The sequence below is a fragment of the Tauraco erythrolophus genome, chromosome 2, assembly GCF_009769465.1.
Source record: "Tauraco erythrolophus isolate bTauEry1 chromosome 2, bTauEry1.pri, whole genome shotgun sequence".
NCBI classification, from domain to species: Eukaryota; Metazoa; Chordata; class Aves; order Musophagiformes; family Musophagidae; genus Tauraco; species Tauraco erythrolophus.
This window is the reverse complement of record NC_141466.1, coordinates 83,846,875-83,873,883: the sequence shown is the minus strand read 5'-3', so window position 1 is coordinate 83,873,883 and position 27,009 is coordinate 83,846,875. Positions and strand designations below refer to the sequence as shown.

The 27,009-nt window shown below is 37.8% G+C and overlaps 1 protein-coding gene across 1 annotated transcript in view; it reads left to right on the top strand.

The window, feature by feature from the left end:
- THBS2 (thrombospondin 2) overlaps positions 1-14,878 on the top strand; it is a 31,318-nt gene extending 16,440 nt beyond the window's left edge. The window contains exons 13-21 of the mRNA XM_086626026.1: positions 2,088-2,195; positions 3,988-4,147; positions 5,594-5,712; positions 6,321-6,555; positions 9,305-9,532; positions 9,990-10,261; positions 11,219-11,316; positions 14,371-14,510; positions 14,814-14,878. Of these exons, the coding sequence (XP_086482152.1) occupies positions 2,088-2,195; positions 3,988-4,147; positions 5,594-5,712; positions 6,321-6,555; positions 9,305-9,532; positions 9,990-10,261; positions 11,219-11,316; positions 14,371-14,510; positions 14,814-14,878 (1,425 nt within the window). The remainder of the gene's footprint in view (positions 1-2,087; positions 2,196-3,987; positions 4,148-5,593; positions 5,713-6,320; positions 6,556-9,304; positions 9,533-9,989; positions 10,262-11,218; positions 11,317-14,370; positions 14,511-14,813) is intronic.
- Positions 14,879-27,009: the final 12,131 nt, after the last annotated feature.

The window sequence follows — 27,009 nt, the reverse complement described above, 5'->3', positions numbered from 1 at the left end:
TCAAGAGATGAGAAAAGTTTGAAATCAAACCGTTTGAGAGAATCAGAAGTCACTCAGGTGTAATCTAGTTGAAGTCGTGAATCTGACCTTTATCAGCTGAAGAGTTTCGGACGTTGATGGAAATTTGAGCCTTAAATATTGAACTTTCCCACTGTAGCTGATGTCTGTTCATTGTGGATCCAGCCAAGTCAGCAATTGCGGTTCATATACTGTTTTTCAGTTCCTGTCACCAGAATCTGCAACATGTTGACTCCGGATGTAATGCAAATGATTAGTTTTCATTAAAAACCCAATATGCTGAACTCATTCAGAAAAAAATGTGTTTTCAAAGGTTGATTCATGGTTTCTATAACACATCTGTTCATCTAATAGACACAGGTACTTCATTCAAGGGGAAAAAACCCCAGAAAACACCTTAAAAATACCAGGTATTCAGGTCCTTATATTCATTACAAAATATCCTAGTTGGGTAATTTGATTTTAAAAAAGCAAACCAAAGCTTCTTTCATTGGGCTGATAACGGCTGAAAATTAGCTTCCTGTCTAAGCAAAGCTATATGAATAAAGCAAGTAGTTGTAAATGATCATAAAATCTTAGCGATGTCTTTTTAGTGTAAATTTCTTTTTTGTTCACATGAAAACAGCATTTTTTTCCATAAGAATTATCATACCAACACATAACTTTGTCAATAGGTGAACCAAAGAAGCTTAGCTTCCACTGGGCTTGTGCCTCAAGGTTGGGTTCTCAGGTGGAAGGTGTGATGTTTAATAAATTCCCTTACTAATATCTAATAAGAAACTTTTAGAGTGCACTGGTAGAACCTCCTTGCTCTACTCTACTAACTCTTTTTGCAAAGTTTGTAGGAACTTGCTACTCGTGAGGTCTCCACCTTGCTATTGGATTTCTATGAAATTGGACTCAAATCTACAGAGAATACAGACAGACTGACAAACATATAGATACAGACATATAAAGTGATTGAGCAAGCTTCACCTAATTTCTTTCATTGTTTCAAAAAACTTTTTTTGTAACACATTACCAGTGTTGAGTTGGACAGTCAAGGCTATTCACAGGTATTTGATGAAAAAAAGGCCATCAATAATTTGGAGTTCTGTTGGGGTTTTGATATTTTGCACAAATTTTCCAGTTCCCTTTTCCTTAAATTATCTATACTATTAGAATCACTGATATTGAAAACAGGGCTAGGAATCTTACTGTAATATTAATTTTCTTAGGGTGTGAGTTACAAAAAGATATTTCTGTGCTCTATTGGCAGATTCAGTTTTGATGTGAGGTAGATATGGAATGTGAGGAAAAGTGAGAATAGTAGTGAGTTTTTATAGATGTATTTATTCTTAGCCAGTGGTAGAAATGCAATCCATTTTTAGCTGATTTTAGTATTTTTAAAAAGGAATACATGTTAAAAGTTTGGCAAACTATTTCACTTCTTATTTTTTTAGTTTAACCTAAGACTTGTTCACTTAAAATAACCATTCTTCACAAAGAGAAGAGATGCATTCGTCTTTGATTTTCCAAGCCAGGAGAGTGCAAAGATACTGTTTTGCAGAACAGTATAAAGGCACGTTTTTCAAAACCCTTTCTTACAGTGTTCCCCTTCATTGCTGTGTACTACTTCGTTCCAGTAACTTTCCATATGAAAAACTATTTCTGAAGATCATCTCCTGGCTTGTGTCTTTATTTTTCTGGCAACCAAACCTGGTCATGTTGTATGTAATCTTCAAACATACTTCATTAGTTGTCTATAAAAAGTTGATGTAAGAGTGCACGTGTGCGCGTGTGATGTGTTTGTTCTCTGCTAGATAGTTCCATCTGAAATTTACTGGAAACATTGCTTTAACAGAAGGAGAGCTGGGAAATAGAATGATTTGCAGATGCATTTCACTTACTTTACAGTACGAAAGCAGCAAATGAACTACTATCTTTGGCAGCGAACAAACAGGCACTTTAAAAAGTATTTGCGATTGTTCTTGTTTTATAGTCTCTGGTGTACCTTATCTACTCTTCTGCCCAGGCAAGTCATTTTGACATAATGTAAGCATAACGTATTGATAATGTATTTTGGCCAGGATAACTGCCCCCTTTTGCCTAACTCTGGCCAAGAAGACTTTGATAAAGATGGCAAAGGAGATGCCTGTGATGAGGATGATGACAACGATGGTGTCGAAGATGACAAAGTAAGATGCATTTCTGTGTCTTCAGTACGTTTGACCTAAACATCTGGTTTTAAGGAAAACCATTACAATAGATGAGAGCTTTATTGTTCAGAGCTTCAGCTGAGTTATTCTGCACTGCCTTCCCTGAGTGATATCTAGTGCAAAGCTGTTTTGGGTCAAAGGAGAGTAGCTCTGTGCCGAGCAAAGCAGTCAGGGCTGAATTATGTTCTCCATATCAGTTCTGAGTTTATTTGTGTGCATGATAACAGTTTAGTGGAAAGTGGTATTGTTGTTTTTTAATTTGCAATGAGAGAATAATAGGTCCATTGTATTTGAAAAGCTGGTAAAAATCATATCTGAGGTATGTTGGAAACAAGTTATGATAAATAAGAATAACTATAAACACTGCCAGCATCAAGGGGAAATGACGGGAGGAACGTACTTAGCCTGGTTCATACTTTCCTCTTTTAGGTCTGCCCACAAGACTGAAGTTCATTTGCCTACAGAGCCTAAAAGATAGGCAGTTAGTCTAAACTTATTCTTCCTATACATTCAGCAAAGGGACAAAGACATGTCCAGAGTTGGCTTCACCCTGCATTTTCTGAACATATTTAGCATGATTGAATTTGTTTTAGGAATTTACTGTTCCTCTTTGTTCCCCTCAGAGGGAGACTAGATGCTCTAGTGCTTCAGATGGTTAAAGTTGGGTTAGAACTGTGTTCATGGAGCCTCTACTTAGAATATTTAAAAAATGAAATAATCATTTGATAAAATAATATGATTTAGTACATATATTTGAAAAATTGTAACCAGAAGTTCAGTTTTATGAGCACTATAAATTTTTTATTTGAGTCTATATCTTGTCCTTGAGTATATAAAATGTATTTCTGAGGAATTTAAAATGTTGGGCTAAAAAATTATTTCCTGGTAAATGGTTTTTGCTCTACCAGAGAAAAAGTAGTTTAAAGATATTTTCCAAATGATCTCCCTTCAGATTCCATGATGCTGATGTAGCCCGCACTCCCACTACTTTGGTTTGATTTCCACACTGAGTACTTCCTCGTGCCTGTGCAAAAGTCTGTGTAATTTGAGGATGTGTGAAACATAAGAATTCTTGTTCTGGCAGACTTTCAAATTAGGGACTAAACTGAAATGAAACTTTCAGAATTTCACTAAAAGGAATGGTCTCAGGGGAAAAATATTTTGGGTCAATGAGAGTGTTTCATTTTAACTTTGCTTTTTGAAACTTTTTACATTTTATTATCATGTGCAATGTAACACAACCCACAAAAAAAGTCAATCTTTGTTTAAATTGAAAAATCAAAATATCTGAAATTGAAAAATCAAAATATGTGATTTAAAAATGAGAATATTGATACTAGTTTGTTCCAAAAAAGTCAGAGTAACAATTCTATTTTTTTCCAAAAAATGTAATGTGCAGCTGAAGTTGGCCTAATTTTACAACACACTCTGATTTTTTTTAAAAAAACGCATGTACCAGTGGTACTCTTTTGTTGAACTATCTGAGTACAGATCAAATTTAAAATGCCTGCTGCTGTACTAGTGAGACATGGAACACATTTCACATACCTTGTACAAAAACACAAAAAGAGACAGTGAGTCAGGCTGTGCAGATGCTGTCCAGTTGCCACCAAGATCTTCAGTGTAGGTACACCTTGTCCATTTTAAAAATTATTGAATAATATTTTGTTTTTTGGCCTCTGTCCAAGATGAACAGGAAGAGTTACCACTTCCTAGTGTGCTCAAATGAGTTGCGATTTATATTCTGAAATCTTCTATTTCTTCTTACTAGGACAATTGCCCTCTTCTGTTCAACCCTCGTCAGTTTGATTATGACAAGGATGAAGTTGGCGACCGCTGTGATAATTGCCCCTATGTGCACAACCCTGCTCAGATTGACACAGATAATAATGGGGAGGGTGACGCGTGTGCTGTGGATATTGATGGAGATGGTATGATTTCAGTTTTGAGAATGAAGTGTTGTTCTGCAAGTACACTTTTGCTTTATGTTCAATAAGACTGGCTAACTGCTTTTGTACGTGGAGTAAAATTTGGTCTAGCTGCTCAAAAATACAGGAGAAAAAAGAAAAGACTGAGGTTCATCTGTGCTGTGTAGTATAGTTGTGCACAAAGTCCCTAAATGACTACAGTGGATATTACTGAAGAATAAATCACAGCATGTCTTTTATCAATGTAATCTTTAAAAAAATTCTTTCCTTTGTCTGTGTTCCAAAGTAATCAGGGTCTAATATAACACTTCTGTTGACTTTTTTTTTTCTTTTTAGGGAAATGAATATCAAAACATCTGTGCAGTTAAGACAATATCTATAGGAAATTAATCCGCTTTTCTATGAACGTACTACAAAGCCCACAGTAATCCAAATGCACATTTTTATGTGTCTTAAAATATTATTAAAGGTGTTTATTTCATCTACCAGTACATTCCTACATGACCCAAATTTGATCAGAACTAAGGAAGTAGAAAAGCACTTAAATGTCTTTCAAAAAATCATATCCCTGTGCACTCAAATTTAAGAGAATCAAGAAGCACTAAAACTTGAAGAAATGTATTTTTGGATTTACTTCAGTAACTTTTGGGTGCTTATCTAACTTGAACTTCTGAACATTTTAAAGTCTTCTCATCCTTCTGATCATCAGATTCTTGATAGTGCTCATGGGAGTTTTGCATTTGAATAAAAACTTAATGATATGTTATTGACTGAAAGATAATGCAAATATCCAGGGAGCATATAATGTAGGAGAGGGTGCCTGTATCCTTTCCAGACAGCTATGCCAACTTATGGCCAAATATGCCAATGTATTATAATTTTGCAGGAGATTGTTGGTTATATAATAAAGTTTCGTGAGGGGGAGCAGTTTCTTTTGAAAATTTGGCATTCTGTACAATAAATTATGCATATGTTCTGGTAAAATGAAACTATTTAGTGCTGAGGCAGCTGACCATTAATGCAGTTGTTCCTATACAAAACTCTTGGGAAATTCCACCATGTTATAGCTGTGCATTCTATTCCATTCCTTAGAGTGTCTGGGAAGAAAATCCAAATCAAAATTTTTAAAAAGAAAAATACCCCACTTCTTTTTCTGTTATTCTGTGAAAAAGGGCTAAATTCTTAAGACACAGTCAGCCCTTACTCTAGGAAAATCCCTTAGGAAAATACATATAGAAGTCTATTGTAGCAAGTAAAGTGGAACTGATACCATTTTTTTTTTCTAAGATTAGTCTTTTCACTATTTCATGTTACAGAAATTGGAAAGCCTATGAACTCTGTAAGAGCCTTGCTTCTCTACTGATGACTCCTGCAGTCTACGGCTGTCTGTGCTGGATGCTGTATAATTCTGATTTCTTCAATCTTTTGTTGTTTTTTTTTCCCTCATAGACATTTTTAATGAACGAGATAATTGTCCTTACGTCTATAACACAGACCAGAGTGATACAGATGGTGATGGAGTTGGTGATCAGTGTGATAATTGTCCATTGATGCATAATCCAGACCAGGTAAATGCTAGGCACAATTTCATTAATGGTAATGTCAGAACAAGGGCAGAGAAGAGAACAAAGGAATTGCTATCAGTCCCTGTTTTCTGTAGAGCTGAAGAGGTGGATCTGTATTGCTCATTTTCACATCTCAGGTTGTCAGATCTCTTTGTATTAGATGAAAGGAGTGACCACGCCTTTAATGCATCTTCAGGCCTTTGGTAAACTGCTTTCTTCTCCCATGGCAAGTGTGTACAGCCTCAGGGCTGCATTTAGTATGCTTGAGTTTGGTGGTCCATGCACAGGTAAGTAACATCAAGCCTACAGAAGCAGTCAGAAAATGTGCTGCCCAGGCTGACACTCTCCTGTGATGAAGGAGAGCATTGAAGATCATAGCCAAAGTCCTGCCCTGGAAACGTCTTGGGGACCAGATTCTAAGCACTGATAGCAGAATAAGTAGCCATACTATAGTTTGAAGTTATGTTCTGCTCTAAGCACAGTTGTCATCATTATATCACTTGTCTCCAGAGAAGTCCTTGAAGAGGACTTGAGAAATTAAGTACCAGGCTATCCATACTTTTGTGTTTAGTAACAATAATATATTTACTTTTAAAAATATTTTTGGGTAGACTGATGCAGATAATGACCTTGTTGGTGACCAATGTGACAACAATGAGGACATAGATGAAGATGGCCACCAGAACAACCAAGATAACTGCCCTTACATCCCCAATGCTAACCAGGCTGACCATGATAAAGATGGTAAAGGAGATGCCTGTGACCCTGATGATGACAATGATGGTGTCCCAGATGACAGGGACAACTGTCGCCTCAGATACAACCCTGAGCAGGAGGACTCTGATGGTAAGAACAACGTCATATGAATTTCATTTAGTTCTTAGTGTCCGGTTCTGATCTTGGAGTATTAATGTCTGATGAAGAGAAAGACTTCAGATCAAGCTGAGCTGCTTTAGACATGTGAGACACTGTGGACTTCAATGGAACTGAACTGTCCAGTTTAGCCCAGGGCTAGAGCATTAGGAAACTTCTTTGACAGAGGCTCAAACATGCACATACTTATTTACAGAAGAACACCTGTAAGAAATTTAAAAAGAAAAAATATTTGTTTAAATACTTCTGATTTTCCCTTGAATTGAAATATTAAAATATTTCAAATAGCATGAATTTCAAAAGTCTTAAAATGAAAAATGAGCTGCTTTGCTTTCAAAATGAGTTGTCTTCTGAAAATTAAAATGGAAAAAAATATGCTTTACTGCTCTTTTTGATTTTGAAAAACAGACTATCCTGTTTTTTTAAGTCTAAAATTCTTGTTAATTTTTAATTATTTTTGTAGAAAGATTTCTGAGCAGCCTTTCTCAAATTTGCTTTATATGTAGCTTTAAATATATCTTGATGATGTGCATGTCACAGTTTAAGAAATGAATACTGAGCCCTGACTGGTTTCCTGGTAAGACAACGGCTTGCAGTAGGAAGTTTCTGATTGGTAGTCAGTGGTAATTCTTAAATTACTTAAACTTTCAGTCCAATGATATATTGGGAATATTTTTGTACTTGCCAATCTCTGGAATAGCCCTTTAATTTCAGAAATATTCCAGAATAAGAGTGCTCCCAAACTGGGGTAGTTTGTTATAGTCAGCTACCTGGATCTTGTGAAAGATACTACATTTGTGTATGGAATTAAGTATTCACAAAAAGAGTAAATTTAAGCAGTTTAGCCAGCTCATCACTGTTATTAGTGGCAGGTCCAACAGAAATCTTGGAAAAGCGATAAAGCCAAAAGATGCTGCCGCTCTTGAAGATGTGGGCTAAAGCATATAAAGATGAGGCCCTGGAAAGAGCTGTTGGATGTGGCTGGGTAAACACTTTCTAACTTCCCTTGACGGGGAATCAATGTTGTCAGCAGCAGCTCAGTACCAAATGAACATCAGCAGGACTTTCAGTGAGTAATTAGATTCTCCTGTGACTCAAGAATTACCTCTTCGATATTGGCAAAGGGGATAAGATCGGAAATTCATTCTCTTTTCTCCGTTAAGTACTAAGACAAACAAGTGCAAGAGTACACAGCTGATCAGAATTTGGAGTTCTCCATGGCTGACTGCCAGGGTGGAAAATGGGACCATTTTACTACAAATCTGAACTGCAGAAAGTCTTTGAGATATTAGATACTTCAGCTTTCTCTAATTTTTTTTTTTTTTTTTTTGGCTGTTACCTAAACTCATTCTGCTTTCTCTCTGAAAGCTTCATACTTGAATAATACTGTGCTGGTTAGACATAGTAATGTAGCTTTCCACTTGTCTGTGAAGCATCTAGTAGAAGATCAATATTGAATGAGCTGGATCATTGCTATTTCCCATTGTGTTAATTCCTATGTTCTTAGAGCAGTCACAAGCAGTTAAGTTAAAAAAAGCAGATGCTCAGCAATATGAGGATAGAAACAAATTAGCGGGCAGTTCTGATTTTACATTAGTACCCTGCGAAATATCCAGTGGTTTCTGTTGTAAAATTAAGAGCCATTTCTGAATTTGTTTCTATGCTTGTCTAGCCAAGTTTTTCTAATTTATTTTCAAGTGTTTATACTATTTATTGTATGCTACTGAATAACAGTGGCATTGACAATGGGGTACTGTTTTTTAGATGCCTCCTTTCACCACCTGCTATTCAAGGAATCAAGACATAGTGGGTACAACCAATATTATGGGTAAATTAAGAAAGGAATTTTTTTTTTTTTTTTTAATATAGAGCATAGTAAAAGTGTTGAACAGCAGCACAAGTGTAGCTAAACTTTATGGATGTATTTTTAGGTTCTCTAAAAAAATTCTTTCAATTCATATAACAAAACAATATTTCCATTCCTCCAAGGCTAGTCCTGTTGGATACAGTGCTTCTTTCTTTTTTTCTTACATTTTTCTGAAGCACTGCATTTTTATAAGACAAATTGTTCTACCCACAAGTGAAAGAGTGACTGAGCATGTATGTATATTTTACTGCAATACTGTCTTTTGACATAGATGTGACATTTCTGCAATCTGAAACACCTTAGATGGATTGTTGCTGAAGGAATCTTGAGACAGAGATAAGAGTCTGAAGAAAAGTTTAATATCTTCAATTGTATGTAAAGATTTAGTAATGTGCAGGAAGATTAAGATTTTAACAATATCATTTGAATTCATTTACACTGCACATATTAAAGTGGCGTTGTATCCACATCTGGGACAAATCAAACTGAAAATGTAATACAAACATTAGTGAATTACATCGACATAGCAAACTTCCAACTTTTCCCACCCTGATTCTAAAGCAGCCTATAGACTGGAGCCAGATTGATCACTGTCAGAAACCACTGACAGGACAGTTTTATTAACAATGATTTTGGCCCTAGTCTAAGTTGATGACTTCTTCCAGTCATTACCAGCAACGTTTCAAATGGACTTGCAGAGAATGAAGCTTTCTTTGGAGTCATTTGGAGCATGCTTTGAGAAACAAGAGAATAACATACTCATATGTATCATAAATTTCTTCTGTCAGTGGCAGAGCTGTTAGGAAGGCTGTGTAAATTACTAACAATTAATTTGCTTATTCACATTGCTTATAGGTGATGGCAGAGGTGATATTTGCAAAGATGACTTTGACAATGACAATGTCCCAGATATTTATGATGTATGCCCTGAAAACAATGCCATCAGTGAAACTGATTTCAGAAAGTTCCAGATGGTCCCCCTGGACCCCAAGGGAACAGCTCAGATTGATCCCAACTGGGTTATTCGCCACCAAGGCAAGGAACTGGTGCAGACTGCCAACTCTGATCCTGGAATAGCTGTAGGTAAGTGTCAGATGTCAGCCATCATCTTTGGAAAAGTAACCAGTGATCTGGAGATAAGGAAAGGGAAGAAGTATGTAGATAAACACACCTTTTTGGTGTTGCGAGCTTTGGACTGACACACAGGGACAGTGTGTATGCCCAAATAAAAAACAGCTCAATGTTGTTTGCCTTCGTTGACCATCTCATCACTGACTGTAACACAAAATACTCAGCTGAAGATCTTGATATAATTATAGTGCCTGCTGTCTTCAACAGCCTTCTAAACAACATATTTCTCTCCAGAAGCCTCCGTGCGATAGGTAGGCAAGTGTAATTACCTCCTGTCCTACAGGTAAGGAAACCGAAAAAGATAGTTTACAACTCCTGGCAAAACTCAGGATAGAGCTGAGACTCTTGGATGTGGGTGGCCGGACCCAGCATTGTAACTCAACGGTTTGTCTCTTTTGTCGTCTCCCAGGCTATGATGAGTTCAGCTCCGTTGACTTCAGTGGGACGTTCTATGTTAACACTGACCGCGATGATGACTATGCCGGCTTTGTGTTCGGCTACCAGTCCAGCAGTCGGTTTTATGTTCTGATGTGGAAGCAGGTCACTCAGACGTACTGGGAGGACAAACCCACCAGGGCTTATGGCTATTCTGGTGTGTCGCTCAAAGTAGTGAATTCAACAACTGGTGCTGGTGAACACTTGAGAAATGCTCTCTGGCACACAGGAAACACCCCTGGACAGGTGAGAGATCTAAAACTTCAGGGCAACGATGCATGATTAGTATTTTAAAAAGAAGGGAGGTGTCTCAAAGAATTTCCTTTCTCACCTCAATTTTCGCAGATGTTTTATCAGCTTTTCCTCAATTCCCGTATTACTAGTGTCAATAATAACATTTGCATTGTGTCAAAGAAAACATTACACGTATCAAAAATTATGAGTGGAAAAAATTACATGTTTAAAGAGGAAGATGTGGTGTGGTCCAAAGAAAAAGGAGTGAGAGGTCTCAGTTATCCATAAATCCTTTGTGACCTCTGTATTGGCACTTGCTTCTTCAGTATTTCAGCTTGTTTGAATTATACGTGGTGTAGAGTTCAGTAACCAGTGACAGCCAAAGAGAACAGAAATGAAAACAAAGAGAGAAAAACTGCTGCTGTTCCAAATAGGGCCCAGCCGTGGAAGAAACTTGTGCCTTTTGGAAATGAAGTTAGTGGGGCTTCGCATGTGGATAGGAATTTCACACTTTGAAGCTCCTTGCAGGAACAAGACCTTGACTGAGTGAGAGAGATTTCAAGGAGCAGGACACAGGCAGTAACATCTGTGCAAGCTGCAGTCCCTGTCCTTCGGTGGAGCCACTCATACAGATAGGAAAAGTAGCATGGACTGTAGCAGCGTGGGTGTGTGTGTGCAAATGGGGGCAAGACTTCCTAAGGGGAGTCAGGTTTGATGCTGTAGTGGTCTTCAGTGACTCCAGCCATGAATCTACAGATCGGTAACTGATCAATAATTTATGACAGAAGTTTTCATTACTTTTGCTCTACAAAAGGGGTCTGCTGATCATACCATCAAATGTTAAAACACTATTTTCAGTTTCAGGCTCTGCAGCAAATAAGCGTTGGGTGCATTTACAGTTACTATAGTGGACGTACAGTTACTGGAGCACAGTCTGTTTCTAATAAGGCATTTATATTCCTACTGCAGGTGCGTACTTTGTGGCATGATCCCAAGAACATTGGCTGGAAAGATTATACTGCTTACAGGTGGCATTTGATTCACAGGCCTAAAACTGGGTTAATAAAGTAAGAAATGTTTCTGCATCTCTGTAATTTGTAGTAGCAAAGCTTTTGTCTCTATTGATATAAGAGCTATTTTATCAGTTTCTTTGTTAGTTGTAATGATGATGATACTTGTGTGACAGTTTGTTCCAATATTTTGAGGACAATTTGTTATCTTTAGAATAAGTTATTTTCCTTTTCAGAGGTATTTAATTTAGTCTGGATGGTTCAGTATTTACATCAGCTAAATATCCTTAAATTAAAGCAGGAAATAAAATTCTTTCTCTGTCATGGTTTAGGCCACTCTGGCAACTAAACTCCACACAGCCACTCACTCACTCTCCCTCACCCCCCAGGGATGAGGAAAGGAATTAAAGGAGAAAAGGAAAGAGATAAGAACAATTTGGGTTCTTCTCAACGTGGGTTGAGATAAGAAAAATTTAATACTACTACAACTATATGAATATATACATATGTGTACAACGATAAATATATACAAATGAGTGATGTACGGTGTAATTGCTCACCACCCGTTGACTGAGGCCCATCTCGTCCCGAATTAAGTATCCCGAAACAGATAAGTCCCAACAATGCAATCCTGGATGAGTGAGAGGCCTGAAAATAGAGAGCAAGACAGAGAGTGCACTCTGAGAGTATGAAAATGAGAGTCCCAGAAAAGCAAAGGCCCTTCTTTCCGGCTGTCCCTCATTTTTATACTGGGCATGACGCTGCATGATATGGAATACTAATTGGCCAATTTAACCCTCAATCCTAAGTCTAAGTTCAAATCGTAAGGAGAGTCGTGGACCCTCTGTCCCAGCCATGCTCCCCCCTATCCTGTTGTGCTCCTGCACACTGGCAAGAACACGGCAACCTGAAAAGTCCTTGAGACCTCAGTACCAGCTATAAACATCAGTGCACTATCAACATTCTTCTCAGAGTAAGTCTCAGACTAAAACCAAAACACGGAGCTCTTCTAGCTGCTAAAAAGAAGAGCTGACTCTGTCACAGCTGAAACCAGGACAATAGCTTTTCTGTAAAAGGACCAAAAATTCCTGAGCAAAACTCAAAGCAAGATTAGAACACGAGATTCCTCCCCAGCCTCTGGAATTTGAATGAATGAAATTAATTAGAAACATCAGAATTGCCACAGGGAAGCCGGCCAACGGCCTGTCTACTTCAGCATCCTGTTTCCCATAGTGGCTTATACAAGATACTGCAGAAGTAGCCATGAGCACATCTGTAACGCACACAATAAGGAGTTATGGCATATGACTTTCCTTAGAGCCCAGCTGTTTATCTGATGTTCCGAAGAATAAGCATTAACTGTCCATGTCAATTTTATCTTCTACTAACTACTGTAACTGTAAAGGATGTTTCTCGTGGGGCAGAGTCTGACCTTACCTCTTAAAGTCTTGTTTGTGCTTATGAGCACGCCAGTTTCATTTGGCTGTGAAAGACAAAGGGTAGACAAATTTGGATGGATTAACTTACCCGTTTCTTGGAAAGAAAATAGTTTCTTTATGCATCATAGTATTTCAGTGCAAAGCATTGACCAATACAGGTCAAAAGGAAACTTGACTTCTTCATTCTTGTTACTGTTACCTGTATCTTCCTTTGCAGAATTTACTTAGTGTCAGACAAAGCATGTTTCAACTGGTATCCCATTAGATTAATCTAGCGTGACAAATTCTATGGTCCAAGGCATTAAATTCCTTCATTCTTTAGGGTGTTTTTATAGAAAATTAATAAATTATTTCACTAATATAGTCATGAAACCATTTTATTTGTACAGAATAGCAATTTAGTATTAACATGATTAGAGCTGTGTAATTTTTTTTTGATGGGATGAATAATTTATTAAAGTCTTCCCCTGTGTTTTGGGTTCTTCAAATTTTGAGAATTAAGTTAAATAGGGTTACACAAGTGTGAAAACCTGTCATTCTTTTTGCTGTTCTTTTTACCATCCATTAGATACTGTTTTCAGGGAGCAGTTTCATATTTGTCTTTGAGCACCTTTCAGAAAATAAAACACTTCAAGGAAGAGCAAGTGCTGGACATGCCTTTCTGTCTAAGTAGAAATCTATCCCTAATCCTTGAGTTGCATCCCATAGGAAGTTGCTCAAATGTGTTTATTCTCATGTAAAGCCATCTTACTTTGTATAGCTAATGTATTGTCAATTGAAGCAGGACCATAGTCCCTTCCTCCAGAGACTAATTATCAGACTATAGAGTCACTTCTCATTTGACCCAAAGGCTATTTTAAGAGACTGTGAGCCTAAGAACCTTGACTGTCTCAAGATGTCCCATGAGAAGCAGAGAATCCAAGTTCAAGGAACTGCAGTCTATCTGATAGAGAACAAAAATGAAGAGATGTCTTTAGAGGTCTTTTGGCTCCAGGGTGGATGCCTGAAACATTATGAAAAAAAACCCTAATCAAACCAAAAAACAACAAAAAATCCAAAACAAAACAAAAAAAACCCCACAAGTTCTCCTTCTTTTCCAGTGTATTATTAGTCTAGCTGTTTGTGTCCAAATCCTTCCAGCTTTCATTAAGCTCTTAAAATGTCTGAAACTGAGATTCAGCTTGTCTCCAATTAATGTTTTGTTTGACTCTAAAGGGATGATTCTTCCCATTTCTGATGTTGGCCCTTGCGTCTAAAGATAAATAAATCAGCCGTTCACATAGCTGAAAAGATGACTTTGCTAAGTGATGTGGCAAGGTCTTGTGCTAACCTCTGAGTTCACAGAGACAGGGGCTTATCAATGGATGCTTGTACATGACATAGTTCGTTCCAGGAGACATGACTGTTCTAAATAAAGAATTGGGAAATCTTCTGCAGATGGTGTGCATAAAATTACTTATGGAGCAGCTCCACTGCTGCTGATTAATATGTTATGGCTGACAGCCAGGTGGGCGTGAGATAGAGATGAGAAGTGATCCTTACAATGAAGTTAGGTTGTCTGGTGCCTTGTTAAAATTAGTTCTGTTTCAGTTCTAGGGAACTGTTACTAGTCCGTAGCATGGAACACTGCATTATCCTCCTTGTCTAATTTAAATTATATTCTTCTTTACAGAGTTTTAGTGTATGAAGGGAAACAAGTCATGGTGGATTCCGGACCAATCTATGATACAACCTTTGCTGGTGGACGATTAGGTCTTTTTGTTTTCTCTCAAGAGATGGTCTATTTCTCTGACCTCAAATACGAATGCAGAGGTTAGTTACAGAAAATGTCTGGAGAATGCCTAAGCCTTTGATGACCTCCAGAGCAAGCATGAAATATGGAAATGAAAAGTATCCTCTAGTTACTGAAAGCAATCTGTAATATCATAGCATGTGGTAAACCTTGATTTGTTGAAATACCATGAATGCCCTTTGCCCCTATAGTAATCTCAATTTGAATAACAAAAACCAGATGTTTAATACTACCCACCTGGAAAAAATGAGATCGAAATCTCTGAGTGAGATACACGTTTAGAATTCTCTCTGTATATCCAGTATATCCACTTTCCTTTGTAGGATATTTCAGTGTGTCCTGCGGGCAGGGAGCTACTTCTGGATCACCTCTCTTTCAAGAGGAGTGAAGGAGAACGCAGATATTTTTAATGAGCCTGTCCATAGTGCCTTCTCCAAAATGATTCTATGATTCTAAATGTTTTGAAATACAGAAAATACTTTCCTAGGTTTTCTTATATATGATTTTTTATATGTATTTAGGTACATAGGTGCACAGATACGTATATCTATGTGTCTATCTATATAGGCAGATACCTCTTTTTGTATAAAATTTCTTCACATTTGCAGGAAAATGCAGAACAGGAAACACTGTGCTGCATCCTAATACTGTATCGTGATGGAGCTCTGTTCTTGTGTGATTGACTTCCTAACCAAATAAACCAGTCACAATTAATGTCTTTTTTTCCTGTTTCTTTCAGATGCTTGAGAATGGTTGCTGCATTACCAGCAAAGTACTGTAAATGCTATGCAACCTAGACACCTCAGTACATCCTGGTACTCCCGGTTTCTATTTTTGTGTACCTCCTGTCCTCTGTCCTCGTGCTCCACTCATCAGGTATCCCGCTGCTGCCAGAAGTGCCTCAGCCATCCCTCCACCCAAGTGCCTTCTCACAGCCAGGACTAATGAAACCTAAACATGAACGTCCAACCCGCCACTGAAGCAAAAGCAGATTGATACATTACAACACTTTTGTACAGTGACAACTTAGCAAAACATGTTTGTTTGTTTATTTGCTTTTTTTAAGGAATGACGTTTACATATAAAAATGTAATTACTTAATGTATTTATATATATATGGAGAAAAAGAGGGGGGTGAAGATTATCAGTCATTGGTTTTAAGTGAGGAAAAATGTGTTGGAATAACTTTGTAACTGTATAGTTAACACTTCCTTGCCCTGATTAGGACTCGACTTCAGTAACACAAAGCTTCTGGGTCTAATTTTAGAAAAGTAATGGACGGCCACACCAACAATATCTATAATAACAATGAAAATGCCTTTGGATAATAAAGGTCTAAAAAGATGTTCTTTAGCTGATGAGGATGCTCTTAATAACACCCATTAAAGTTACAGTTGGTCGAAATGTCAAATTTGCAACCTAAAGCATTGTTTAGTAGAGACTTAATTCAGGCCAAACAGTTGAACTAGGAACTCCCACGTGAAAGGGAGGAGTGATTCATTTAAACATCCAGAGCTATCACTATTTTCTGATATTCAAAAAATTATTTCCAGTTGTTCTTTTTCCATCATATTTTGCATTCCCTTGTAATAAAGAATATATACCATGACCATGTGGAGCAAAATGAACCCGCACCACTTTCCCACCTCTGCTGCAAAAAGCACTTTGACATCCTGAATCCTGATGTGGGTTTTTCAAAAGGTGGCAACGCCACTATTACTTAATTTGGTAACGTATAAATTTAAGGTTCCATTTATAAATATTTTGTTAGTATTTATTACGATTATCACACCAAGCTACCTTCTCTGATAATTTATTTTAAAGCATGTCGTATAATGCATCAGTAATACATTCACACATAATAGTATTTTAAACCTACTTTTAAGAGCATATCACAATATGTAGATATTGTCCAAGCATGGTATACACAAGTATAATTTCATGGATTATATTCATGTATGCTTTAAAGTTAAACAAATAATAATAAGGAATTTATAAATGGAACCTTAATATATATCCAGTTACCTTAATTTTAATATTTTATATTGTTAGCTATGTCTGCTGTATATAGAACTTCTTAAATAATGCTGAAGGGATACCAGTGTTTATTCTAGACAGATACAACAGTTACTCAGATATACAGTAGTATAAACATGTTTTAACATTTTTTTGTTTTTGTTTAAGTGGTATGAGCTTTGTTCACAAAAAGAAATTACGCGCTGGTGTAATTTTTTTCATAGATGGGTTTACTAATGGAATAATACAGTACCTCTGCCTACTTATAGGGCACAGTAAGCTAAATGTTGAATGAACTTTTTCACCCTTGAAATAGATTTTGTTGCTATATTCATTAGAAAGGAATCCACAGTTGCTGGCTTTATTGCACATTTTATAGTGTTCATATTATCAAATCTTTTTTTGGTTTTGATTCAATTTTGTTTTGTTGGTTGGTTGGTTGTTTTTTTCCAAATCCTCTTCATGAGGTTTTTAAATGTTTCAGTTTCTTACTTTTGGAGTTTCAAATTGTATCCCCAAGCCCCTAGCAGAAGGGAGGGTGACTTCATTAAATGTAATGATTGTAATGGCTGTGTAGGGTTTTTTGTTTTGTCAGAGAGAGACACCAGTGTGGGGATGAAGATGTTAATATTTGGACTGTATCATAATTTTCCTATTCTATGTAAATTATTTATGATGTTTTTTTTTCTTTTTTTTTTTTTTGCAAGTATGTGTGTGAGCGAGAGTGAGATCAATGAAATTTCATTTTGTTTTGCCAAAGATTGTACATAATTATTTATTTGTTTACACGGACGGAACTTTTATCATTTAACGTCCTGATTCATTTAGTCAGATCCTCATTTATATATATATATATATTTTAAGAAATTAATGATAGGAAATAAACTGTAAAAAGGTTTTATAAACAAAATTCTCTTTACCTTTTTTATAGTTAAAATGTTTCTTTTAAAAAAATACTCCATTCCCCAAAGCCCTCAGTTAAATAAGCCTCTTGCCTTGCTATAAACCAGTTCATTTCAAGCAAACCAGCAAATCTGTTGCTTGGTTACAAATCACCGACTGTCTTCTAAGGTTGTAAACAGCAGGTTTCCTAGTCTGTCTGACAAGACATCATTCCCCATGCAGTCTTTATCTGGCAAACTATCCCAAGTTTTGTTTATGTCATTGCAACTGAGAAATTTTGGTCCTGCTTCTCTTTTTTTGCTGGACTCGTACACGCATTCTCTGTATTGTGTCTTGGCCGATGTGTTTGAACAAATACACGATCCTATTCTGTAACTGCTTCTGCTGCGAGTCCCATCTGAGTCATTGGGATGTGTTGGTGTGAGCAAGGATTACCTTCCTCCTGGAGAGTTTCAGGAAGAAGTGAATCGTCCCTAACCAAACAGAAGAAAATACAAGAAAAAATTCTTAGCATGAGAGGTCTTTGCCATGAGTATGAACTGCTCTCAGGGAGGAGAATTTGAATTGGATTAGGAAAAGAAAGAATGCCCAGCATGCCAAAATGCCAATTTAGAGGTGTGAACTCAAGTCATATTCTCTTGTAAATATCCCTACTCTTCACTTTCCTCGGCCTTACCAATATTGCAGCTATTCACTTTCTTTGGCTTTTGGTCCCGGTGTGAGTCCTCAGAACATTACACGAGAAAGCCATATAGTCTTCAGCACAATCTTTTGATGAGCCCTTTGAAATAATAGAAATGTTCAGTCTCATAGAGAGGAAGCTTTCTCCTATTTAAGCTGCAAGGATGCCAGTGATATTGACATTGTTCAGGTAATGGAGTGAGCAAGATCTTGTTACCCACATTCCCAAAAGTCCCATTTAAATCTCTGGTATGGATCTACGAGAGAGTTTTGAGCATGAACACTTCATGATGACTTGAAGCAAAAAAAAAATAAATCCCTTCATGGCAACTGAACAAAACCCTGCAAAGTGGACCCAGGGAAATAAAACAACTGGAAACATGCGAAGCCATAACAGCAGCGCGTCAGTACTAGCACAAGGTCGCTGAGAAAACCAGAGACAGAAGGACCGAAAAAGCAAATATTATGCTGTGAATGAGTAGGTTCACTTAAAGTAGTGACATCTTCTCACCTCAGTCTATAGTTCTAACTACAAGCTTTTGAAGGTATTCAGGAATATTTGAGTAACTGGGAAAAATACATATTTAAAAGTTTTGTAGCCTCTGCACTTCTGGTTCCCAGAGAGATGAGTATAGAAGAAGGTGACCTGAAATCCCTGCAGAGAGGCTGCTTTTCTCACAAGGGGAAGCAGAGTAGAGCAGCTGCTGATTCTGCTGCCGACTCCTGCATGATATTAGGCAGAATCTTTTTCATTTCCCTGAGCAGCAGGCTCCCATCTACTAAAAGTCAATGATAAATTTCCTCCTTTTTAAAATCCTTTTGATAAGTTTTATGTATCTCATTGTTTCTAGGCCAGTCAAAAAAAACATGGAAATACTGAAATGCTGAAACTCCTTGAAATTAAGTTCTGATGAGACTTCTTGACCACTTTTAAAACATGTTTTTTTTCAGATAAACTTTGGATAAGTGTTTGAATTCTGAAAAGTTAAGCTGAACTCACAGCATTTAAGGATTTGTCCATTATAATGGTAACACGTTTATCATAGTTTCTTCCAGAAAGGAATGAAAAAATCCATCCAAGGACTATACCTGTGATTTCTCATATCAGGCAGCCCAAATATTAGAACCGTGAATGCTAACATCTGTTTCCACTCCTTGCTAGATACACAATGGAAGCAGAAGCTGAACAGACTATCACAGTCAGTGGGCCAAATCCTCATCTTGGTCGGCTCAGTGGGATTTTTGCTGTGGACTTCAGTGATATCTGGATGAGATTCAGGTTTCGGCTTGTGCTGCAAACCTCCAAAGAGGAGAAGCTCTAAGGCTTGCATGGGAACATCTGCTCTCTAAAGCCATAAGAAAAATAAATAACTGTGTAATAACTTGGCACAGTCTTGTTCCCAATGTGGAGAAGACCACCCTTGTAGATCAGGAAGGGGGACTTTGAAGCAAAAGAAACCTGGGATTGATTAACCAAAGGTCCTTCTAATCCATTATCCTCCTCCTTGAAAGCTGCCAGTACCAAAAGCGCCAGAGGAAGGTGTGAAATCTTTATCATTAAAAATCATACCTTAGCATGCCCTAGAAGGGAAACATCATTCCTAGACTCAGGCAGTTAATGAGTTGTTTCTGCATTCATGCCTGCATAATTTACTTTGCACTAACATAAGTGCAAATATTCTTGTTATTCATAGAATCATAGAATCATAGAATGGTTAGGCTTGGAAGGGACCTCAAAGATCATCTAGTTCCAACCCCTCTGCCATGGGCAGGGAAACCCTCCACTACACCAGGTTGCCCAAAGCCTCATCCAACCTGGCCTTGAACACTTCCAGGGATGGGGCACCCACAACTTCTCTGGGCAACCTGTTCCAGTACCTCACCACCCTCAATGTAAAGAATTTCTTTCTTATATCTAACCTAAATCTGCCCTCTTTCAGTTTAAATCCATTGCCCCTTGTCCTATCACTACACACCCTTGTAAAAAGTCCCTCTCCAGCTTTCCTGTAGGCTCCCTTTAGGTACTGGAAAGCTGCTATAAGATCACCCCGGAGCCTTATATCTTGGGGTTTTAATCCCATTTCTTTACCTACTGAGAGTTCTAGAGGTTGATTATACACCATATACAGTACAAATTTCCTTTACCAATTTCAGATCTGTTACTGTTTAATTTCATTGACAAGCTTTATTTCTCACAGACTTTGGGAAAGAGTGAATAGTATATATTTCATCATAAAACTGCATGTTGTAAAAAAATTTCTGCTTTGCTTTTACTGCCTATGTGCATGTATCTGTAAAGGATTCATACAGTACATCAAAGGTAGAAGAATTTCCTCTGCTTGCTGAAAAGATCAGCTGTCATGTTGCAGTTCTATTCGGGTATAGGATGCTACTCATGGTTATGGCCTTCTCCAAATCTCTGTCTAGCTCTTGTGTAGCTGTGTCATATATGAGTGCGCACACACACACACACACACACACAAATCTACACATTTTGCAAGTATAAATCTCATTCCATGCTTGTCTTCTTCTTGATGCTTTCCCTAGCCATCTGCTACCAGCCACTGTTGAAATCGAGCAAATGAATTGGACAGATCTTTTACAAACTTTTATCCTCTTAATGATCATTGATGATCGCCTGTTCATCTTGGTATTTGTGGAGCTAGATGTGAAGGTGTTTTATGTTGTTCCTTTAGAAGCAAGTGAATTCCTTTTCAGATGTCTGCTGAGAATTTCTAACTCTTTTCAGCACGGCTGAATGCACCAGTCTCTGGATGCTGGAGGCATGCATTGCAAATAACACTTCAAATTTTAGCAACAGCTGTAACAAGGTGACTTAAAACTTAGAAATTGGTTTTAGTCATTGCAATTACATAGTCTTTCGGTAACTTTTAGGACACATAGTCTTGACGCTCCTTTTGCGAGCTAATTTCCTCTCTAAATCATGCTGACACAAAAGACAAACAAGGGAGAGGTTGGCAAGCTGCAGGCACTCTCAGCTGCTGCAATGGGTAATTTTTGACCAATGCCTTTTTATATATGTGAAGAAAATGAAACCCAGAGTTTTCAGTTTCATGTGAGGCATATTTCTCTCAGATAGTCTTCTGATTGTTCATTCAATCCAAGTTTTCTTCCTGGAGTCACTGCTGCTACTTTTTGAAAGTAACAACAACATCCAACAGATTTCTTTTAGAGAAAGATCTGCCTATCATAAAGAGACAATGATTCAAGATACGGCAAAACCAGTATCTCAGCCTGCTTTAACAGATATTCTGGAGCAATGGCTACCAATTGTTAAGATATTGCTTGCTGGTGAGACTCAAGTACTTTAGAGTTGAAGCATGGAGTTTAAGCAAATTAATCTGTCCTGATTTCTGAAGATTCTGCTGCAATGTCTCTGCTTTGGATTTTGCAGTCAGAAGTAAAGGACCACCCAGTTGGCTGTGGATGTAATCCAGTGGCTTTAACTATACGCAGTTGCTCAGCCTTGAGGCTGAAGAAGTGGGGACAATGTCTAGAGCTGAAACCAGTGATGTGGAAAATCACTAGCTTTCTCAAGTGAGATTCAGTACAAAGATATTGGCAATCACTGCTCTAGACAACAGCAATTCTCCATTTAAAGAGAAAAGTTCTAATGTTTGTAAAGGAAATCAGGAGCAGGTGGAAAAACAGAACATTGATAAATGTTCAAGTTAAGACTTACACAATTTTCAGAGAAACGGCAGTAAAATGGCAAGAGATTACATTCTTGTTTTTTTCTTCTTGGGAATTCTTTTTAATCAAGTGCATAAAAAAGAAAGTGTCACTCTGCATTTAATTTTTTAAATTAATTAATAATTGATATATTAATAAAAAACTCACACTTGTTTGAGAAGGAAGCATCCTCTATTGTACACAGAGGGAATTGAGAGGACTATTATTTATATAGTGCCAAAACTTTCCATAGGATTTAATTCTTTGCTTTCAGATGAAGAATTTATAGTTTTCTTGGTTTATTCAACAAGATTAAAATGATCAAATATAATAAATTACTCTCTTGGATCATCTTACATGATGTATCCAATGAAGATGTGTGTCCAGAGCTTGAAACAGACTTTAAATCAGTATTATTCATTAAATGTAAAGAAATTAAGCCATTTGTGCTTATAGATAGGAAGATTGCCCAATCCTGAGTAGGAACTATATCTTCCATCAGTGGACAATTAAAAAATCTATTGTAAAAAATTACAATTTAAAAAATTTAATTATTGTAAAAAATTTATTTACAATTACAAAAAAAAGACAATTAAATTTTTAAATTAATTTTAAATTTTAAATTTAATTTTTAAATTAAATTTTAAAATTATTTTTTGGAATTTACAATTACAAAAAAAAAACAATTTAAAAAATTTAATTATTGTAAAAAATCTATTAAAAAATTATATTGTTCTTCATGCCTAGTATCAGTCTTCCCTGTGGTGTGAGAAGATAATATCCTCCCTCTCTTAAACGTGAGGGAGAGGGAAGCTATGGCTGCACAGAAATGAAGTAGAAGACTTCTGAGCACTAGGTCAATGTCTTTACCACAAGACCATCCATTTCAAAACAGACACATGTTGTTACAACAGCAATGTGAAAACATCAGCTCCTGTTATTTCTTGTTTGGACTTTCATCTAACAATGAATTAACTACCCTTTAAGAGAAATGAAGACAAGCAATCACAAAAATTATCTTATATGAATGCTTCCATATTCCCTTATTTATATCTGAAAATTCTGATTATTTATCCAACCATGGGGCACTACGCTGGAGAGGTAGATCAAAAGAACTCTCTTCTGTTAGATTTAGCAAGTTGAAACCTACACACTGGAAGGCCCAGACTTTTAAACGTATCTTCTATTTTGAGTACAGAAAAATGTTTCAGAACTAATAGCTTCTTTAACAAATGACCCAGGTATTAAATATATTATCTGAGTTTATTAGTAAGACAATATTTCTAGAATATTTTCAAAAGAGGGGGAAATATTTACTATATTACATTTGAAAATGAATGGATAATGTCCACTTTTCTGCAGTGATTGAAGGATCTTCCACGTAAAATCTTTTCAGTTCTTAGGGGTTTTTTTTGTTCCATTTCCATCTTCGGCAACTTTTTGCGAATAAAAATGAGAAGCTGATTCTTACTTGTCCTATGAGGAGCAGCTGAGGGAGCTGGGACTGTTTAGTCTGGAGAAGAGGAGGCTCAGGGGGAACCTTATCGCTCTCTAGAATTACCCGAAAGGAAGTTGTAGGGAGATGGGGGTCGGTCTCTTCTTCCACGTTAGGAATGACAGGTTGAGAGGGAATGGCCTCAACTTATACCAAGGGAAATTTAGGTTAGATATCAGGAAGAATTTCGTTATAGAGAGGGTTGTGAAGTATTGGAACAGGCTGCCCAGGAAGGTGGTCGAGTCCCCGTCCCTGGAGATGTTTAAAAAGTGTGTGGATTTGGTGTTGAGCAACATGGTTTAGGGACCCTGACAGTGCAGGGTGAATGGTTGGACTAGATGATCTTGAAGGTCTCTTCCAACCAGGCGATTCTATGATTCTATGATTCTTGTTATTAGCAATCATTCTTAACCACATGGAAGACCTGATGCCTGGTTAAGTGAAATGATGTGTCTTGGGAAGGAAAGTTCTAGCCTGAATCATTTCTCTCTTCTGCAGAGAGGAAGAACTGGTCTCTCCAGTGGGCATTGATTGACTTCTGATGAGAGAAGTAGTACCACTGAGCTGCCGAAAGCAGGAACTGGCACCTGTGGCATGATTCCACTTGATCCATTGAAACAGCCAAAGAAAATATTTGGTGGCCTTCTATGATGAGGCTACAGCATTGATAGATAGGGGAAGAGCAACTGACATTGTCTACCTGGACTTATCCAAAGTATTTGATACTGTCCCACATGACATTCTTCTCTATAAACTGGAAAGACATGGTTTTGATGGATGGACCACTCGGTGGATAAGGAATGGGCTGGATGGTCGCACTCAAAGAGTTGTGGTCAATGGTTCAATGTTCAAGTGGAGGCCTGTGACGAGAGGTGTTCCTCAGGGGCCAGTACTGGGGCCAGTGCTATTTAACATCTTTGTTGGTGACATGGACAGTGGGATCCAGTGCACTCTCAGCAAGTTTGCAGATGACACCAAGTTGTGTGGTGTTGTGGACACGCTGGAGGGAAGGGATGCCATCCAGAGGGACCTTGACAGGCTGGAGAGGTGGGCCTGTGAGAACCTCATGAAGTTCAACAAAGCCAAGTGCAAGGTCCTGCACGTGAGTTGGGGCAATCCCAAGCACAAGTACAGGCTGGGCAGAGAATGGATTGAGAGCAGCACGGAGGAGAAGGACTTGGGAGTGCTGGTGGATGAGAAGCTCAACATGAGCTGGCAATGTGCGCTTGCAGCCCAAAAAGCCAACCATATCCTGGGTTGCATTCAAAGAAGCGTGGCCAGGAGGTCGAGGGAAGTGATTCTGCCCCTCTACTCTGCTCTCATGAGACCCCACCTGGAATACTGCATTCAGCTCTGGAGTCCCCAACACAAGAAGGACATGGAGCTGCTAGAGCGAGTCCAGAGGAGGGCCATGAAGATGACCTGAGGGCTGGAACACCTCTGATATGAAGACAGGCTGAGAGAGTTGGGGCTGTTCAGCCTGGAGAAGAGAAGGCTCGGGGTGATCTCATTGCAGCCTTCCAGTACTCAAAGGGTGCCTACAGGAAAACTAGAGAGGGACTTTTTACAAGGGCGTGTAGTGATAGGACAAGGGGAAATGGCTTTAAATTGAAAGAGGGTAGATTTAGATTAGATACAAGGAAGAAATTTTTCCCTCAGAGGGTGGTGAGGCACTGGAACAGGTTGCCCAGAGAAGTTGTGGGTGCCCCATCCCTGGCAGTATTCAAGGCCAGGTTGGATGAGGCTTTGGGCAACCTGGTGTAGTGGAGGGTTTCCCTGCCCATGGCAGGGTGGTTGGAACTGGATGATCTTTGGGGTTTCTTCCAACCCTAACCATTCTACTATTCTATGATTCTATAAATAGCCAAGGTAAGAAATCCTGCATGCAGGTATCTCTGTGCACAGTTCCCTACAGTGGAGAGGGGGGAAAATGTGCTAAGCCCACAGAGAGTTTCTTCAAACACTGAGGTCTGCAGATCAGCTCCATGGTTGCTATGTTGCCTGTACTTAAAATACGTTTCCCTATCCTCATGCCAATGCATCTGTTTACAATCTAGTTCCAGATTTAACACCTGAATGCTGTGCTTGGGATTTTTTTTCTTAATGATGCGTGTAGACTAAAACAAAAGTTTGACTTGCTTATTTCTAGAATATTCATGCCAATGTTTTTTTTCATCTAGGAACTGGGGTTTCATAATGCTCCTGTATGACCCACAGGATGAAATAATGTTTTGAAAGAGTTCTTAAAAAAACTCCAGTGCAAAGCATTGTGGGGTTGTAGCACTGTGAAGGATCATTGTGCCTCTTCATCCTGTTGAGGATGAGTTCACAATGTGATGGCTGCTATGTGTCAAAAAGGATGCATTGTTTAGCTCCTACTTTCTTCCCTGTATTGTTTCTCCCAACAGAGTATGAAATATTGTGATTTGGCAATGCAACTGGTAAATCCTAACCTACTTCATATCAGCTATTTAGGTCCTGCCCAATTCCTTAAACTGAGTAGAACCACTGTAGTTTTTACAGTTCTTTTAGAAATAAAAGATTACTTGGAAAACTACTACATTAATTTTTATAGCTTCAAAAGATATTAATGCTCCACTTGCACATATGGTCTTCTTATAAACAGGAAGTTCACTTTTTTGTCTAGTTTTGATTAAATAATTATATGAATTTTAAAATGTTGACATTTCAAGGTGGATATGGAAAATATTTTATCAATGTACATTTTTGTGCCCTTTCCTGCAATATTCCAGAAAAGTTTTAACACTGAAAAGTGGCTTGGAAAACCTTTGGGCTGTGATGCCTAAATAATTCAAGATGCAGAAGCAGCGTTTCTCGAGAAGAAATATTAATTTTTACAAGAAACCATAAATGTTTCACTGTGAAATGATTAATATGTAAAGGAAGAAAATACAAGCATCTGAGACATCTTTACTTCTCCTGTTGCTGCATCTTTACTTTGCATAGATGTGTCCATGAGGAACTAATCAATATGTCATTAATTTGCCTTATTAGGACTACCAGTTTTTCATACACATGTTCATAATTTTGAGGGACATACATCATCTTTTAGCAAAAAGCCTGACACCACTTCTGTTGCAAGTGTTTTGCATTAGAAATGTAGAATAAAACCAAAGCTGTGGAAAGAGCTATTAATTCAAAAGGAAACAATATCAGAGCATTTTTATTTCCTGCTATATCCATATTTTGGTATCTCATCGTCTGAGGCTTTGACACGTGTTTATGCTCTAAACTGTGATGTCCCTATCACATGAGAAGTTGTTTCATTTCTCCCAGGAATAAACCTATAGGAAAGGTAGAGAATCCTCCCTTCTTTATCTGCCACAGCTCTCAGAAGTGTACAGTGATGCCAAGGTGTCAGCAGGCAGAGTCTCCCAGTGTCACAGACCAGCAGGTGCAGAGAAGGAAACTGGAGAAGGATGAAGACAAAAAGGCTGATAGGAGAAATCTATACAGCTATTTGTCAGGTCTCACAACACCTAACAGCAGCTTCTAATAAGGGCTTTTAAGTGTTCCTAAATTTTCTTCAGATTAAATATTAGTTTCCTGAAGTTTGTTAAGCCAAAGGGATTTTTTTAAAACTTGTCTAATAAACAACTGTGCATGCCAAATGTATCTGTTACCTGATCTATCTAAGGTTTGTTTGTTTTCTTTCTCTTCCATCGATGGTACTTTACTTTGATATTGATAAAAATTCAGGGAGAACATTG